The sequence below is a fragment of the Lissotriton helveticus genome, chromosome 4_1 (genome assembly GCF_964261635.1).
Source record: "Lissotriton helveticus chromosome 4_1, aLisHel1.1, whole genome shotgun sequence".
Taxonomy (NCBI): domain Eukaryota; kingdom Metazoa; phylum Chordata; class Amphibia; order Caudata; family Salamandridae; genus Lissotriton; species Lissotriton helveticus.
Genome location: NC_136063.1, coordinates 674244227 through 674257759, shown reverse-complemented (window position 1 = coordinate 674257759; position 13533 = coordinate 674244227). Strand labels below are relative to the sequence as shown.

The following is a 13533-nucleotide window of genomic DNA, read 5'->3' as shown; positions in this document are numbered from 1 at the left end:
AACCTGGCCCGGTCTGCAACCGCCGCGCCCATTTTACAACACACAGATCGGAGCTCCAAGCACGAAGTGTATAAAGGCCCGAGGCGACTGCCCTGTCACTGCCAAAGCAGAGCGCGGCCGTTTCCAGCAGAGGAGGCCATCCTTCATGCTGTACCCAAAGGCAGGAGTAAGGCCGCACTGTCAGTGAGTACCACTCAATCTGTGATATCAACTTCGGTTATTTGCATTGCTAAGAAACAGCAGAAGTGTGCTATGAGGCGCTATATAAACACAACACTAATATTGATAAGTGAATCTGCCGAATGTGAGATTAGCTACTTAATGTGTCTCTATTTCTAAGGACCATCACCACCCCCTTTTGTACCGCTTTTGGCCGCCATAAGTGTGGCAGGGTATGCTCAGACGTGAGTCCCTTGCTCACTTTGCCACTGGATTCAAGCAAGCCGGGCTGAAGACGGCTGGAATGCCAGAAACCGGTCCTCGGAAGCTTGTTTCCGGTCCAGGGAAGACATGGCTTGGCAGTTCGGGCTGGACTGTTCCCATGAGGCACAGGGTCAGACTGATTTGCATATAGCCATGTCTGAACTGGGGTGGCAGAGTGGGCTAAAGAACGGTGATGGATTAAACCCAGATCTTTTGACTGGGTGTGAGTGTTTGATTGATTCAGATGCTCCGTCCATCACCACCCCCTTTTGTACCTCTATTTCTAAGGACAGCGCATGGTGTCAGTAGTGTGCCCATGTACTAATCTGAGCACCTCAGGTTTCACCATATATATCCGGAGGCTCTTGTGTAGCTTTCAAAAAGCTCCTGTCCGAGTCCCAGCAATCCTCTGGGAACTAGAGCATGCTATTTCAGTGACCAGCACTGGTTTTAGTATTTATATATTGATGTGTTTTATTTCCATCACACTAAATATAGCTCACGGGGGCACTTTGCAGCGCTAGGGAGCAACCGACGGGCTCCGTAGTCAATCCGTGTAATAGATACAATATTAGCAGCATCATTTCTGTGTTTACAGCCATAAACTGAGTAAAAGATGCGTGCACTGTTGCCTCGTTGCAACAGGTGCTCGCAGCGGCTTCTTCCAAAGCAGGAAGGACTGCACTGCCACTGACGTGATACCTGAACATTAAACTTGCCTCCTTTTTGGGACATCATCGTTCTTCGTCCTGGGGTTGACTAGGGAAGAAGCGAATTAGAATGTCAGCCAACCCCTAGTGAAGTCCTGTGACCGCATCGTCCTTGCAAGCACCAAGGAACTGGGCAGGCGCTGCGTCGCCAGAACACCTGAGTAGCCTGAACATTTTATTAAAGGGGAGGAGATGTGTGCGGTCTACCAACTGCGCTGATGTGAAATCTTGTCTCGGTGCTCTAATCCCAGCGCGAAAAAATGTGTCTGGGTAAATGTTGGTAGTTTAAGAGTGGAGTTCTAATCTAATCCCAGCCTGAGTACCTGACAGAAACAAGGGATTCTGGACAAATCCTACAAGGACTCCACTCCTAGTCTTAAAGGGATTGTCAAGGGGTCAGACAAGCTACGGAGGCACGTGCAGCTTTAGTGGTAACATGAATAGGCCGTATGTGCTCCCTCGTCACACATAGCTGAACTGTTCTTCGCAGTCTGCTCTCCCTGTTAGTCACTCAGCTCATATTGGACCCTTTGCATTTTTGCCTCGCTTTTCCCACTCTTCTTTACCCAAGTCCTTCCAGGCTCTTCTGCACATGTTCTCCACCTGCCCACCTAAGTTCCTCCTCACGACAAGTTGTTTCTTATACATGCACTACAAAATAGAGTGGAACGGTGTAATGTGCGCCATATTGAGGGGGGGAGGTTACGGCGCAGTTGTTTTTTTTATTTGTGGGCGTGGGGACATGACATGATTTGCTCAGAAGCTCCTGTGTATTACTCTTTACCTTCTGTCTTTGTACACCTCACCAGAGAGTTGTCAGTAAGTCACATGCAAAGCTATCCGTACTACACCCTCACGCTCACATACCCCCCCTCACCCCCCTCACCCTCCCTCACACCTCACCCCCCCTCACCCTCACACCTCCTCACCCTCAAACACCCTCACCCTCAAACACCCTCACCCTCACACCCTCTCAAACTTACACACCCTCACTCACCCTTACACCCTCACACGCCCTCACCCTCACACCCCCTCACCCTCACACCCACTCACCCTCACACCCCCTCACACCCCCCCTCACCGTCACACCCCCTCACCCTCACACCCCCTCACCTTCACACCCCCTCACCCCCCACACCCTCACACCCCCCCACCCCCTCACACCCCCTCACCCCCTCACACACCCTCTCTCATCCTCACACACCCTCCCTCACCCTCACACACCCTCACTCACCCTCACACACCCTCACTCACCCGCACACACCCTCACCAGCATAGCATAACAAAACATAGCATAACAAAACACAGCATAGCATAACAAAACACAGCACAGCATAATAAACAAGCATTGGCATAGCCAATAGGTTTCGCCTTTGGGACCTTATAAGTGTTTAGCCTTGCAACAGTTGATGTTGTTGCACGAAGGATATTGTGCTGCATAACTAAATACTTATAAAGCCCCAAAGGCGAGACAAATTGGCAATGTCAATGCTTGTTATATTTATTTCTCCACTCCTGCTGTCCACCCTATGCATATTTCTCTCTTCTCTGCCTTCCTCCCTGGGTCTGTGTTGCTCACGTCCGCACCCCCCTCTTCTATGCCACCTCTGTATATTTCTTTATAACTGGCTCTGACCAGGTACAGTACACATCTTAACACTGGTTCTGCTCCTGCAGAGGTTGGTAGGATAGGGGAGGGTGAGATCAGTGGAGGGGTGGGAGTGAATGGTAAAAATGCTGGAAGTGGATATTTTCCTGACAGGCCAAAAGATGTGTGTATGTGTGTGTGTATACATACACACACACACATATATCTATGTATATATATGTGTGTGTGTTTATATATTCATGTTTAACAAGAGAGCAATCCTGCAAAATGAGAGGTCATGTCCACACTGGTGCGGGTGCAGGACCCGTAATAATTCCGACACAAAGGTCCTGGGAGAAGATAATCTCAGGAAGGCTCGCACTCCACAGTGTCAGCTTTCAAAAAAAGCTTTATTGGCAACGCGTTTCGCCTGATCCCAGGCTTCATCACGGCCACAACAACAGATTCATGGCGCCCTTTCACTCTTAAAAAGCAAACGCAGGGTGGGCACTCATCATAAATACAGAAGAAGTACTGCATCTTTTTGCTATGGCCCATCCATTTAACACCCGATATGAAAGTCATTCCTAACATTATTAGTAAAGCCTACATATCGTTGTTAACATAAACATTTGGCTGCTGCATTAAACCACATTTGTAGTGAGCAAAGTACATTCAGTACAAAAATAAAATTAAATAAGAGAAACATAAATAAATATAGAAAGGCCAAGTGGCTTCAGTGCATATTCATATTTCATGAGATTACCCTCATAATTCCATGCGCTGTATGCCTGCCAAGTGGCAAAAAAACTCCACACCCATCATGTCTACTGAATTGCACATAAGCAGGCAACCATCAGGCATAAAGATTTAAAATTATAAATATGTACAAAATTACAGCTGGCACAACAATATACAGTACCTCTCTCAATGCCCTACAAGTATTAGCAGAATTAAGATCCTCTAACCCCACTGTTTGTAAAAGGGAGTGACCAATACAAAAACCCTTGCACACTGCGGTAATCTGTGAGATTTGCAGCCTTGATGGTTGGCATGTCACATGATCAACTCAAGTCTACTGTACTGAGTGTAAACTTACCCACAAGGCTACCACCTGGCTCATAGTCATAAAACTGTGGTTGGCAAAACAAAATATTATCTATTCTATAATGTTTTAACATGGATTACCAATGCAAAGATTCTATTCCCTGGTCACCAGCACCGAAACCCTAGTCTACTACGGTAGTCTGTGAGAAAACGTGGCACCATCACCAGGGCGCCTTATTTTGCGTTTCAGAAGCACAGGCCCTACATCTGAGTAATGTGCCATCCATATTCGCATTTTTGTGTATTTGGGGTTAATGGTATACTTTATTCCATCGCCTGCATGCCTCGTGCCCAGCCCCAGTAATCACTAAATTCACTGAACATTTCGAAAAATAATCTGCAATAAGCACTTAGTGTGGGGCGTGCCAGTGCTTTAGATGGAAACGTAGAAGTGTGGGTACTCCCTAGATAGAGTACCTGTTTGCTTTCAAGAAGTGCCGGTACTCTTTCATTAAATGTATTGCATCAGTGCTGAGAAGTGCAGATACTCTCCCTTTCCAATTAAAGAAATGCAGGTACTCAGTACCGGACAGTACCTGCCCATTTAAAGCACTGGGGAGTGCCCTCCATCAACCCCGTCCGCTGAGCTCCCCTTCAAACCTGATGCCTGCAGCGCAGCCAAAGGTCACATGCTGCATCAATCCCCGTCTCTCAAGGCGCCGACGAACGCAGCCTTCGGCAGAAAAATAGTGTGGAGGAACAAGGGCCCCCGACTAACTGTGGCCCCTTTAGCTACAGTACAAAATAGAACCCACCTCCCCTCCCGCTCCCCAAAGGGTGAAAAACACATGTTCTCAAAGTTATTTAGAGTAAAAAATGGCCTTCGAAAACACGACCTCGAGCCAACCTCGTAAGGTTTGAAAATGGAATTATTGGCCGGGCCACTGCTCCGATCCCTTGAGCCGGGCATTTTTGCCCACCCCCTCCCCTTACGAGCAGGGTAGCGTGCCAGCTGCCCGCGAAGCAGGGGATTAATCCGGAGCAATTTCTCGCAAATCTTAGGAGGGCCCATCGCAATGAGACTTCCCGGGAAAAGTTACCCGAACGCCCCTACAACAAACATAACCAGACCCGAAATAGAGCCCGGGTGTCATCAGGAGATTTAGGCCAGGTGACGGATGGGCTCGAGGCAGTTGGCAGCGGAAAGCTCTGACTGCTGAAAAGTTGAATCTCAGCTTGGATGTCGCGGTGGGCACTCCCCTCCTGGCGGGCCTGGGGGGAGAGGGCCGAGGGGTCTTAGCAGCTTGGAAAGTTGGCACACAGTCGCTTTACAGCATGTCTCAACAAGCATTTACGGACGGGAGGGGGGCGGGAAACAGACAGGGGGAGACACGGACAGCGAAAATACACGGAGAGCGGGAGGGGGGCGGGAAACAGACAGGGGGAGACACAGCGCACGGAGGGAAACAAAATACACGGAGAGCGGGAGGGGGGCGGGAAACAGACAGGGGGAGACACAGCGCATGGAGGGAAACAAAATACACGGAGAGCGGGAGGGGGGCGGGAAACGGACAGGGGGAAGAAGGCACAGAGGGAAACAAACACGGGCTTACCTTCACTGCAAGGAGAGAAAATGGCGGACACAAGCTTCCGGATTTTGAGGATTTGTGGGCGTGGAGGGGGGCGGGAGAGGACAGGGGGGGCGGGAGAGGACACGGACGGCGGGAGGGAGGCGGGAAACGTGCACAGGACAGCGAGGGGGGGCGGGGGCGGGGAGGCACACGGAGGGGGGCGGGAATGGACAGCACATCTGAAATCACTTTCAGTGAAAGGGGAGGGAACGGGAAAAAACGAAACTCCGCCCAGGGAAAAAATCTCGGGAACGCCCCCGAATCTGGTCCGGCCTTGACGGACAGATCTCTGTTCCAATGGCTAGCCTCCATTTATGGAGCTAGCCAATGGGACAGGGGGGCGTATTCCATTTTCCTTACTGGAAATCAAGAGATTTCTCTGGAGGCGGAGCTAAGAGCTCCGCCCTCCAGCGAAACCTAAAAAGCACAGGATAGCAAAAGATAGCATAGCATAATTATTCCCAACTCTCCTTATTATTGAGCAACATCTGACAGTTTGCAAATAATCTTTATACACCAATTCAGAGTTTTCTGAAAAATGTATGCAACGCATTGTCATACACAATGCCAATAACTCAAACTTTAATGCTGCGAGCCCTATTGCATTGTAAATGCTTGTTTAATTTAGACTGCTGCCCTTGATATGAATATAAAGTGTCCCAGTCCTGAAAAATAAATGCCGCTGGAGCCCACCAGTATCTGCCAACTTAAACCTGGCTTTATTTCAGTTTGTACAGCTTTGCTCAATTATGCTTGGATGTTTCAAAATCAATTGTACATTTTATATGAATTATATAAGGAATAATGACCCAGGGGCCTAATGTTCTTTTGTTATTTTCGAGTTTTCTTTGGGGTTTATTAGTGTTTCCTTTTCTTATCATACCACTGCCTTGGAAAAGCATAAAAACATACTTTTGAGTAAGACAAGAGTACGTTTCTATTCTTAATGACAGAGGGAAGGAAGCCCTCCTCATTGAACGTTTATCATCAGTGTAGGGAAATGTCTATTTTGCATACTCCTGTAAATTGTCTTTCATGCGGAAAATCCACTGGTGTAATTTTGGTAGACAGACAACACTCCTAGATTACACAATCTGCACAGATCTGGGGCGTATTGCAAATGCATGAATCTTCGCAAATCATGAACAAAATTCACGATTCATGAATTTACAAACCTTTTGAGATTTGGGCCCCATGCATATAAAGTTGATCACAAAAAGACAAATCTTTCAGCACTGCTTACCAATACAACCATTCAGGCAATAAATTGAGCAAACATTTTACATGTTCAAATGTTTATTTTTTTAAAATTCTACATGTCTTTTACAATACAATAATTTGTTACTTAAATGTATGGTTTATGTACAATGAGTTTACTTTTTTTCTGAAACCCAACCATATAATACAATTTTATCAATATGATTTGTTCATTTTTCATTCTTTTTAAATAGAGTAATGCAAGGTTCTGAGTTGTCAGGAAGGTCCAAGTGCTGCCACTGTAATCGCAAAGAACATACCTGCTCCCCTACAGAATCTACACGATCAATCCGTCGAAAGTGCAAGGAGGACTGCAGTTCTTCTAACATCAACAGGCTTTCGTTTAATGTAATGGAACAAGTGCAGTAATAGTCTTATTATTCTAAAGAGGCAAACACGTGTTGAAGGAAGGATGGTGATCCGCATGCCATGAACAATCCTTTTTAAATAGATGGTGTGTTTGTACAGATTACAAAGGATGTGAAGCACTTTGATAATGAGCTCACACAAGGACAACTGCTGATAATAAGGGTAATTAACATTTAACACCTAAATATAAGCTAATGTATAAATAACAAGCAATTAGCATGGCGAGTAAGCCATGATTCGGGGGCATGCCCTTTTTAAAAATGATCTAATTTTGGTCCACATTATTAAGAGCTGTGGAGAAAAATTCGGAAATTTATTTTAAAAGACCCACAAAATGCATGTATCTTAATGGAACCTTTTACAAAGGAAACTATCACAATTGTGAAGTAAATTGTCCCGCTTGTCTTAACTTGAGGAAAATGTCCGCCTTGCTTGAGCTATGACCGTTGTAGTATGACAAGTGAAAACAAAAAAAATCATCCAATGAACTTGACGGTGTTCGTATTTGCTATACTTTCTTGTTCCACGGCACAGCTTTCACTCTGTAAAATTTTGTACCCAAAGGAACTTTGAAACGGTTTTGCGCCTATGGGTAGGAACAAAGAACATGAAATTAATGTTTCAACTTTAAAGACAGGTTATATCATTTTATAACATTATACGATGTGCTTATATATACTATTTCTTATACAAATCACAGTCGTTGGGAAAAGCGGACAAGAAGAACTCATGAAAACAGACATAACCAAAATGCATAACAGGGGCCCTATTATGCATAGGGCGCACTTTTTCTGTTTGCGCCAGACGCACTTTAAAACAGGTGTGCTGGGTGCAAATAGGGAAAGTAAACCCTACTACACTTAATGCACTGTCCCAAGGCAGCCGCAAAGCCATGCTGCCCTGGGGGTAGCGCATTCAAGTGAAATACGAAGAGGCTTTGAAGCAGCCACTCCGTGGTTCACAGTGCAGGCTGCAACCCGCCTGCACTTTTAAAAGGGATTAGAAATCCCTTTGCAGGTGGGTGCAGTGAGTGACTGCACCCACCTGCAAGGGGATGTCTAGGGGGCCCATAGGCACCCTTGCTCTCCTCCAGAGGGCTGCTCTCAGGGGGCACACTAACAGGGTGCCACCTTTTAGGCGGCCTACTGTCAGTGTGTCTCCTGCGAGTTTCTGTCTCTGCTCCCACCCACATCTGTAATAAAGCACAGGCGCAGAGGCAAAGGGATTCCCACATTTGCATAGGGAACACCTTCTTGAGGAAGCGCTGGCGCTGAATGTGCACCAGCGCTTTCAGTATTACAGATAGGGACAGACAAGTGTCTGCTACCCCTTCTGCAATACCAAAATGCCCCAGGGGCAGGCAAAAAGGGCGCAAACGCCTGTTGCGCTCCCAAGGCACCATGTGTAATACAGCTCCAGGTGTCTTTCTAGTTTCAGACTGCCTCATAGTTTTGCATAAAGTAAATGGCATTCTGATTTACCACCAAATATATGTGCATTTTGCATTTTATTAGGTATTTAATAGTTTTTATAGTTACATTTGTGAACACATTTCATGCTCTCAAAAGAACAATTACTGAGGTTGTAAAATACAATTATTTGACAAGGCTCAGGGGACATGAATAGTCAGTCAACTGATAAGAACGATAACTAAGGATTGAAAGAATAGTGTTTAAACAATAATTTTTAAATGGCAGTAATTTTAATTTCATTCAACAATATTTTAAATAAAAAGCAATATATTTATATATATATATATATATATATATATATATATATATATATATATATATATATATATATATATATATAAAGACGTTGTCCCTTTCTATCTCGCACACTGTGCTAATCCTAAGCTTAAAGTCTTTGATAGAAAAGCAGAGATCTGCGGTGAGCAAATTTAGAGTGTCGCTGGTGTTGAGAGTGATCTGTACTGGAGCTACTTTCCACCTAAACTTGAGAACTAACCAGAGTTCTCCGCTCCTTTTTTTCCATGAATATATATATATATATGACCAGCCAAAGTTCACTCGTGGTGACGTTAGCATACAATTTAATGCCACTCACAAAACCAATAGACGCGTTTCGCCACTCAGCCTTTGTCAATATTAGTGCACTGGTCGCCATTATTCAATTTATACATATCACATTATATTCACAGCAGTGAAATAAATAAAGGAAAACAAAGGTTCACTGCATGGTGCGTTCTATGTTTGCTACTGCAGATATGGAGGCCAACTTCTAACATCTTCATATAGTTGAGCAACCTAGGAATCCTAGACCACATTATTGGCCATTCTTTATGTCATGTGATTATTACAAAATTCATCCTCTATTCAAATACTTGATAATCACAACTACATTACACATGATTATCAATTTACTCAGAAACATCAATATCTGCAATTCCAAATGCATAGGGGCAAATCGGTGGTTATTGACATCTAATGGTATTTGGCAGATGACTTGTCCATATTATATTTACTAGAATAAGACAAAAATACAATGGCAAACAGTAATGACTACAAAAACGACAGCAAGAGATTATCAAACCTTCCGACAAGGGGGGGAATGTTGTCCTATTGACAAAAGATTATTATTAAAGAGAAGCTTTGAGACAGCTTGGGGACACGAATTGTTACGAATCGATCTTGAAATAGGAATACAAAGTCTGAAATTGTTCTATGAGTTCTTGGATAACTGGAGGGACAGAGGTACGCTTGATTATAAAGAATACTAGTTCCTTAAATGAGAATTCCCCCAAATTCCCACCTTTTACCACATCCCAAAGGTACACAAGCAAGTTAACTTACCACCAGGACACCTGATCGTCTCATCCAAGTCCATTCTTCTAGAAAATGCCTCTATTTAAGTTAACTTTTATTTGTTTCCCTTTGAAGGAAACTTTAGTTCTTATCTTATGCTAAGATACCAAGGACTTTTTAGGACTTGTAGATGGAATACAGTGGGAAGAGAAGTTCTGGCTAATTACCTTCGATGTAACTAGCCTTTAAACATGGCACACTCAGCTGGGTTGAAAGCAGCTGTAGATCCCTAAAATACTACGAGCTTAACATTAGGATTTAACAACTGATTGATTTTTGTCTTAACAATAATCTCTTTACATTTGCAGGTCAATTGTACAGGTAGAAGCAGAGGACTGCCATTGGCACCTGCTTCACCCCCAGCTACACAACTTTTTCAAAGGCTGGTGGGTGAAACACATGGCCTGGGAAGAAGAATGTAAAAAAATAGGTTAATAGCTGAGCCCTATGGGCACGTGATATATCGATGACCTATTCATTGTGTGGAGAAGCACTCATCAGGCAGCTCAAGACAATATTGTTACTCTTAATTGAAATTCACTTAATTTGCATTTTACAAGTCAAATTATCCAGACCACTGCATCTTTCCTTGACCTGACAATATTTGGAAAGGACCTCCTATTGCATGCTTCTCTGTACAGGAAGCCAACAGAAGGGAATTTTATGCTGTATGCTAAAAGCTATCATCAGTGCAGCCTCAAAAACAGTATACATTATGGTGAGCTGCTGCACACTGAACATATCTGCTCTACCGAAACGGACTATCGAGCAGCAGAGGCTGAGACCCTGGATAGGTTCAGATTACAAGTTTACTCATCAGCCTTCCTTTGGAAGTCCAAGGAAAAGGCACGGACACAGGCGCGTCACCAGCTTTTGGCAGATAGAAGGAAAGAGACAAATAAAGAAAGCCAGGTTAGAATGATTACGGGTTTCTTCACGAGCTCGCCTCAGATCTACAACATTCTCAAAAGACACTGGCAAATTCTGCAAACCGACAATATGATAGGTCAGAAAATATCAGCACAACCATTGGGCACATATAAAAGGTTTGCTTCTTTAAGGGACCATTTGGTAAAAAGTAATTTAACAAATGAGCGACATAGGATAAGAACTGTAGGGTTTTTTTTCCTGTCCTAAATGTAAAGGCTGTAAATCAAGTAGTACAGTCAAGGAATATGACTGTCTGGTATGTTCATGTGAAAATAAATATATTGGGAGCACTATACATCTTACCAAAAAAAATGTGCTAGAGAACATGAGAGCTATTAATAAAGACCCAACATACTCTGTTGCAAAACATTTTGAAATGATGCTCCGAAGTGATAGCAATCATTTAAGATTTTTTTGCTTGGACCAAGTAAAGAGAGGAGAAAAGACAGAGTTAAGGCAGCTGGAATTAAAGTACACTATCAATACTCAAACAAAGATGCCGGTAGGTCTCAACAGTGATGAGGAGCTTTGGGTTCACATAGGGGATTAATATCCTCTTGTGATTTCATTTAAGTGTTGATAGGCTGTAAGTCCTTGTGGACCAACCCCCAGATTCATCAATGTCCCGATTTGCGAGTCCTTAACCCCTTCGACGCTCATGACGAGCTCAGCTCGTCATGGAGTTTCCATTGATTTCAATGGAAATTACAGTAAAAATCTGCAGGTGCCTTAGCATCCAAGTGGTTAATAGCGATTATTAAGGAATTGCTATTAAAGACTCGCAAAACGGGATTCATGTAGAAATCGCACAATTAAATGCGATTTCTACTGCTTCCTTATTTGCGATTCTCTGATTGCTAATCGCAAATAAGGATTGACTCCCCATTCATTCCTATGGGCCAAAGGCCCCTAGGAATGGAATAGGAATATAGTCTGTTCCAAGTGTTTTCTATGTATTTCTATGCACCAAAAATTACGTTTTTTGAAAAATTAATGAAGGCAAAAAAAGGGGAATAAACCATTGGTTGGTGCAATTCAAAAAGCGGACTGTTATGTTTTATTCATAAAGTCTATTGAAAAGGATTACTAGGAGTTGAGCTCAGTACTGGCATTTGTTTTGTTCATTAGTTCCGAGTCAAGGCCCTTTGCTGTTTTCTTGGTAAGGACATAAGGGCGCACAGCAAATTGAAATTGCTCATGGCCCATGTGAGCCGGAAAAACAGGAATGTGAAAGTACGTGTCCTGCAAATCCAACACTACCAACCAGTCAGTGAGGGGCTTTGGTGGTGAACTGGCCTGACCTCTTGCTGTCTGAGCTACTAGGTCACTCTGCCACACAAAGTCTGGAGAGGTTGCGCGCCATGGTGACTGGGAGGGTGAAGGCGCGGCTGGAAGCCCCTTTCACGGCCACAAAAGGCAGACTGGGGTTGGCAGGGGGGTATGGAAAGGCCCAGGCATCTAGCTGTAGCTCATACTATCCTTGAATCACTCACTTAGCCTTGTCTGCAATAAGAGGAGCCATCAAAGGGCATGTCCATAAGTGAAGCTTACACATCCATTGAAAAGCCAGGTGTGTCGTCGTAAAGTCACCAACAAAGAAACAACTCTGTCTAGCGAACCGATCATATCCAGCCCATATTGAATTGTGAACTTTGCTACATCTCTCCCACCTGCGATACCTTGGGAGAGTATGGCGTCCTCCGGAACCCTGGGCAGCACTTGCACAACTGAATCCCAACGTGCATGGCAGTAATGGCCCAAAAGGCAAGTGGTGTTCACACACTGCAGTGCCAGGCTGGCATGAGAAAATAATGTCTTGCCTAAGTTGGCCAGCCTTTTGGTCTCCCTATCCATTGGGGTGGTAGGGAATGTGCCAGGATTTACAGAGGAAGTAAGGTTTGAACCACCAATCTCTTCGGGGTAGGGTGTTGAGTGAAAAAAATGGAGACCCCGGAGCAGGGCAATGGTGGCGGCAATTGTCCTGTTCACAGGAGCCCCTGTGCAGTGCTTGGACCAGGCCCTAAGTAGGACATCCGTAAGGGTTTCATCAAATGGGAGAAGCAGTTCTGAGAGGGTAACTCCCAGCTGAAGCACCTCTGTCAAGACATTAGTCTTGACTGCCACAGCACCTCAGCTGCCCTCCTCACCACCATTGCTAAAACAACAGTTGTTGGACAGATAATCCTATGTTATGTTATGTTATGTTATGTTAAGGGGCATTTTTAAAGCGCTCTGTCACCGTGGGTTTCCTGGCGCTAGTCTGACACTGAGAGGGAAAAAGGATTAACCAGAGTGTGGGAAAAGCCAGGTTTTTAGGGATTTACGAAATTGGGTTAGTGAATTTGAGAATTTGAGTGAGGGGGGAAGAGAGTTCCAGAGTGTGGGGGCAAGGAGAGCAAATCTCCTAGGACCGGTTTCGGGCTTTCAGCCCTCATCAGCCAGGGTAGCTTGATTCCAGTGGCATGGAGAGCACGGGACACACGTCTGAGCATACCCATCCCACTCGGGGTGACAAATGCAAAAACAACAGTTGATGGGACAGGATGCAGACCAATGTCATACATTCAACCCAGTACAGAGATCTGGGCCTAAATCCATCGTTGTTTTGCTCACCATGCCATTCCAGTTTGAACCCAGTCATATGCAAATCAGTCTTGACCCTGTGCCCCATGGGAACAGTCCAGACCGAACTGCCAAGCCAGGTCCTCCCTGGACTGGAAACAAGCATCCTAGGACCGGTTTCGGGCTTTCAG

The 13533-nt window shown here is 44.7% G+C and overlaps 1 protein-coding gene across 6 annotated transcripts in view; it reads right to left on the bottom strand.

The window, feature by feature from the left end:
- Positions 1–6677: 6677 nt before the first annotated feature.
- RB1CC1 (RB1 inducible coiled-coil 1) overlaps positions 6678–13533 on the bottom strand; it is a 647143-nt gene continuing 640287 nt past the window's right edge. For all 6 annotated transcript variants that reach the window (XM_078687307.1, XM_078687311.1, XM_078687309.1 and 3 more), the window contains one exon: positions 6678–7611. In XM_078687307.1, the coding sequence (XP_078543433.1) occupies positions 7534–7611 (78 nt within the window). In that variant the 3' untranslated portion in view covers positions 6678–7533. The remainder of the gene's footprint in view (positions 7612–13533) is intronic.